Genomic DNA, 6,000 nt, shown 5'->3' on the forward strand with positions numbered 1-6,000 from the left:
CCCAGCTCTGATGACAAAGCCCGGTATTTTTATCCTTTCACCAGAGCTACAGAAATCTTTGCACTGCTCCCAGAAATTAGGAGACAGGGTAGGTCTTGGGGCTGACTGGCTGAGTGTCAATTCTAGATATAGAGTATTCAAAGAGGAAAATGAATGACCACCATTTCATGGGAATTTCGGACTCCTTCATTTCTCCCAATGCTTGGCTAGATGCACCAGGGGTTACGTAAGCTCAGTGATTGCAACTGAAACACCCTAAAGAGTCATCACTCCCTCCTTTTATTCCCCGAAAGGTTTCTTGAAAGTCCCTGGATTGCATATGTTACCCAGATGAGCCACATACCAATGAAAATGAGCACAGAGGAGAATCGAGACTGGCTCAGTACTCAGGTAATGATGGAGTTTATGAGGAAGAAGCCCTACAGCCAGGCTCACTTAGAATCTGATTTTCTCAAAAGACAATAGCTCATCTTCATAAAATGCTTTCTAGGGCCCCTGGGAATCGTGAGATGCTTTACTTATAAGTATACAAGCTAGGCATAATGATTATTATCATTTTATAAGATGATAAACTCTTAGATCACACAACTAATAAGTGATAGAAGTGGTTTGATTATTGAGTCTTTCATCCAAACCCAAGGTCTATCTATTACAGCCCAGCAGCCATATCTAGCCTACTCCTAGTTTTAGAAATAAAGTTTCATTAGAACACAGTCATGTTCATTTATTTACATATTCATTTACATATTTCATGCTACTATCACAGAATTGAGGAGTACCTTTGGGAGAAGTAAAATACTTACTTTCTGGCACTTTATAGAAAATATTTGCTGGCCCCTACTCTAATCTCCCACATGACACAGGATTTCCAGTGAGTCTGAAATTCATAAAATTACAGAATGAATTTTATTTTGGAAAACCTTTGGAAGTCTCCTCCATTACATACGTAAGACATTGTGGACAGGGGTCATGGCATATTCTCCAAATAACAGAGTTATGATCGACACAGAACCTCCCTGCCTGGCACAGTCCCTTTCAACTGGCCATGCTATGATAACGGGGGACCCATGTCATTATCTCACTTCTTCTACAAGCTCAGACACAAGCTCAGGAGATCATTTGCAAGGTAAAATGGAGTGATTCTCAAGCTTTCTGATCACAGAACCAATTTTTGTCTTTTGGTTTTGTGTGTAGTCTTATTGATTTAATCATTAGTTAGATGACTAAATTTGAAATACTTAGTATATCTTCCTATTTACATTTAGCAAATTGTTTATCAATGCCCTTAATCTATTGTGTTTCGTTGGTGGTGTTGTATGTTTGTTTTAATACTGGGGATTGAACCCAGGGGTGCTTAATCACTGAGCCACATCCCTACCCCTTTTCTATTTTTATATTGAGACAGGGTCTCCCTATGTTACTTAGGGCCTCACTAAATTATAAAGGCTGGCCTCTAATGTGTGATCCTCCTGCCTCAACCTTCTGAGTTCTGAGATTATAGGCATGTGCCAAACTATTGTTGTATCTGGATATTTATATATTCCTTACTGTGTTCTATGATTCTTCATAGAGTAGGGATATTAATACATTGTCTGTAATATATGTTATAAACATTTTCCTTGTTGGTTCTTTGGTACCTTAATTTTATTATGAAGGGGATTTCTTAATATTTTTCTGTACCCACTTGCAATGTACCAGAAAATATCTATGATGGTGAACCACTTAGTTTCCTATTTTGCCTTATCATAATTCTGGCATGAAACTATATTAATAAATTTAATTAAAATAATATATTACCATACCATGTTTATAACTAGGACATGAATTTAGCAAAACCTTCCCACCAAGTTTTTAGATTGCCCTCCATCCCAGTTACAATGAAGACAAATAAGAAAAACACTTCATACTTTTAAAAATTGTTGTAAATCACAAAACAAGAGTTTTTGTGTATACAGATTGAAATCTAGTGTATCTAAAGTTAAAAGTGTGAAATTTTAAAATATTTATTTGTTATTAAATTTAAACTAATGCATGTTAACATCAGAATGACAATGTCATCCTACATTTAGTAGCCTATGGAAAATTCCACAGTATAACTATGAAAGAATGAGAATTTAAAAAGACAACTAATGTCTTATAAGCATTATAGAAATAATTTCAACCTTGCAGACCCCATTAAAATGTCTTGGTTACCTGGAGATCCTCTGAGCCCACATTTCGATTAACACAAAGCAACTACAGATTAACATTCAAAATGTCAACAATCCCAGCTAAAATTAAACCTTAAATAGGCACCAAATAAAATGAATTTATATGGATTCCTAATCTCAGCATCCTGAAGAAACCTATCAGGTCTCTATCCGGATCATGTTTTTTAATGCATAAAATAAAATACAGGCGATTATGAAGAAAACTGCTAATATTACAAAGCACTTCTGTGCAGAGGCCTGGGTTAGGGCCCTTGAATGCCTTATTCCTCATTTAGAAGTGTTTTAAGACCTCTCTGTGTAAATGGTGACCTACCCCCAACAAATCTCCATCATAATCTTGCAGTCCCACCTCCATCTGCCAAAGTCTTATTCACAACACCTTAACCTGCTTCATCTAAAGATCAATAGTGATTGCCTGCTCAAGTCCTACCTACTCTTTCATATCTATTGCCTCATTTGTACTTCATGGTAAAATATTTCATTGCCTTTTTTTGCAGTTAAGGTATTTTTTTTAATTTTTTATTAGTTGCTCAAAACATTACAATGAACTTGACATATCATACATTTGATTTAAATGGGGTACGTAATCTTAATCTAAAATGGTCAATTCCTTGAATTTTGGAACTATGTGTCTCTTATAGCCCCCATATTTTCTTATGCAATATATTCAATAGCACTTTGTGGTGGTTGACTGAATGACAGAATAAATAAACATTTTCTTAATTGGACACTTGGACTTATTTGTATCTAATGTAATCTTTTTCTTTACAGGTCTTGGCCACCTGTAATATTGAACAGTCTTTTTTCAATGACTGGTTCACAGGACATCTGAACTTCCAAATCGAACACCAGTGAGTACTAGCAATAATTCATGAATATGCAAGGGTATTCACTTTTATAACACCCCAAAATGCAGTCCAGAGTCCTTCAACTGAAAGTCTCAGCAGGAAAAAAAATTAACTAGTATTTTCTGAAGGCTGCCAGTTTCTGTTAGCTTCAATGGTAAGAGAAGGAGAGAAGAAAGGAAGGAAGACGATATAACAATCATGAGAAAATGGAATGGAGTCTCAGGTGTCAGTAATTTAGTTTTCACATACATTCATTCTTAGAAATTGGTGATTGTGTGTGTGTGTGTTTATGTGTGTGTGTGTGTGTGTGTGTGTGTGTGTGTGTACACGTTTCGTTTGCTGGTAAAACCAAAAAACAAAATAAATCATACCACTTGAGTAAACAAGTTGTATTGAAATGTAATCACAATTTAATTTAAATATCTATCTATGTTGAACCAAATTTACAATAACCAACAATGAATTCTAGTCCCTTATGTGATTTCCAAATGGTATATGGCAATACTTTACCAAAGAGTTAGTTAGGTGGACAAACACTAAAGAAAGATAAAATGATAATACCTGGAGGGTTGATCTCCCCAGAATAGTCAGGGAAGACATTTTCCGTATCTTCTTTATATAAGCCAGATGCAGAGAAGAAAAGAGATCTTATACCTGTTCATGTGATTTTATCATCCTTTCTTTTACAGTAGTCTTTAAAAATCTTAGCAAAACAAGAAAGGGTTATTGTTCATATTTCCTCAAAGAGGAGGTTAAAATCCAAGAAAGTTACTGACTGAAGAGTGAAAACCTTGGATAAGACCCAGATTTCCTAACTTCTTATTTCTGTCTTAAAACCCTTCCCCATGTACTATGACTAGACCTTAGTGAATACTCACCTATTCATGGGGTAGAAATTAGATGGATAGAGAGAGACAGACATAGAGACAGGGGGTGAGAGAGTTCTTCAGCTCTCCTAAGTAGTTCAAAATGATAGCCCCAAAATAACCATATTTGATGGAGCTAATATTCCTTCTGTTAGCATTTCCCAAACATTGCCACCCACATGGCTCTGGCTCACAGAGGTGTTAAGAGATGAGAGCGTCTTGGCAAGAGTGCTTGAACTTCCCAGAAGTATTGAGCAAGGTCAAGGTTGGGTCTACATTGCTAATAGAATTGTATTTGGTAATACAGGAAAGAAAAATCCTTTGGTTTTCTCTACACGCTTAAGCTTCATGTCTCCTGTCTCTTTCCCTAGTCTGTTCCCCACAATGCCACGCCATAACTATCACAAAGTGGCACCTCTGGTGAGGTCACTGTGCACCAAGCATGGATTGCAGTATGTGAATAAGCCCATGTTGAAGGCATTTGGAGATATCATCAGGTAATAACATCACTTCTCTTGGCTCATACCTCTCATTTCCCCCTCACTGCCAGTCCCCAGACTGTTCACTAGCTCATGAATCACTATCTACCCAACATCCATTTACTAAGGAACACCTGTGAGTCCAGCACTAATACCAGAGTCTGCATGGAACAAAAACTACAGCAATAATATGTCTCACCATCCTACTCTATTTCAGGCTTCTTGAAACCAAGGCTTCATATCATTTGTCTTTGCATCTTCCCTAGAGCTTTGTGCATGCTTTCAAATTTGGGTGGTAGGAGGGACTCTGAGATCTTTTGGTCCACTACTGCCAACTCAGATGCCTGCCAGCTCTACTGGGACACTATGTGCAAAACAGATGAGTGACATGCCCTGAGTAGTGAAACTAGAGGAACTAAACATTCATGCTAATCCTGAGCCCTTTACAGAGTTTCCTACAATGCTGGGCAAATCAACAGCCAATGGTCAGTGTTTAGTAACTTTTTCTTTTAAAATTGGGTGGTGGGGGGAAGTACTTTGAAGAAGGCCAACAATGCCAGGCCTGTTCCTCATTAAAAAACTAGGTCTCATCTGATCCCTATCTACTGCCCCAGCTCAGACTTTCTACAATTCCTTCTTCCCTCTCTGACCCCCACATATCTGGTAAATTGTTGCCAAATTCCCTGCCTCTGGCCCTCTAGTCCCTTTGTCACTTTTAATTTCCACCTGGAATGTTCTTTCAAATAATCACCTCCTCTCATAAGGCCCTGTCAATCCCCACTCATGCTCCAAGGCTCATCACTATTTCCTTTTCCTCATGTTGGTCTTCACAGATCTTCAAGACTAAACCCACCAGGTGCTTTTATAGCACCTAATTCTCCTCATTGACGATCTTTATCCCAACCATGATCAAGAAACTTATTGGATGATAAATTATTTAATGCATGTCTCCTAAGCTGGACCAGGAACTACATGTAGACAGTACTCACTCCTCACCATTGCTATAGACCCAGAGTCTAGAAAAGTATGTTCCTCGTTAAAAACCAGGATAGATAGAGACATTGGTATATAAGTGTATGGGAACACAGAATAAAATGAAAACAAAATTCAAATCTTTCCCATAAAGGAAAAGTGGAATCACCTGCTAAAAATAACTCAGTAGTTTGTTTACCTCTTCCCTAGTCAACAGAGAATGACATTTATCAGATATAGCTGCAAATAACATTACCCTGAACCACACAGAGGAACTCAATGTTGCATGGAGAAGCTCCTTTTCATTACAGTCTTACCTCCTGATTTTTTTCCCTCCTTCCACACAGGGCCTTGAAGAAATCTGCAGCCCTCTGGATGGATGCTTACTATGAATGATGCAGAACCCTTCTTTTGATTGTGTCTCTGAAGTGGGTTGGTGAATGTGCAAGAGTTCTTCCCTGCTTATCTGGGAACTGACTAGCACCATTGGGATACCTGGGTGTGCCAGGAACGTGAATCCCAAGGATGTACCTTGACTCCTTCCCTGAAGGTCTTCTCTGGAAACAGGAAGCAGAAGAAACAAGATGACTTTGGCCACAGGAGCAAATTTTTTTAATTAGGATCT

At 37.9% G+C, this 6,000-nt stretch overlaps 1 protein-coding gene across 1 annotated transcript in view; it reads left to right on the forward strand.

The window, feature by feature from the left end:
* Positions 1-5,771, forward strand: part of LOC308638588 (fatty acid desaturase 2-like protein FADS2B) — a gene marked incomplete at both ends in the record, with an annotated part of 31,158 nt that extends 25,387 nt beyond the window's left edge. Inside the window, 4 exons of the mRNA XM_081276204.1 lie at positions 294-390; positions 2,982-3,061; positions 4,296-4,421; positions 5,723-5,771. Of these exons, the coding sequence (XP_081132330.1) occupies positions 294-390; positions 2,982-3,061; positions 4,296-4,421; positions 5,723-5,771 (352 nt within the window). The remainder of the gene's footprint in view (positions 1-293; positions 391-2,981; positions 3,062-4,295; positions 4,422-5,722) is intronic.
* Positions 5,772-6,000: the final 229 nt, after the last annotated feature.

Source organism: Spermophilus citellus, assembly GCF_964194105.1.
Source record: "Spermophilus citellus genome assembly, chromosome: 2".
Classification (NCBI taxonomy): Eukaryota; Metazoa; Chordata; class Mammalia; order Rodentia; family Sciuridae; genus Spermophilus; species Spermophilus citellus.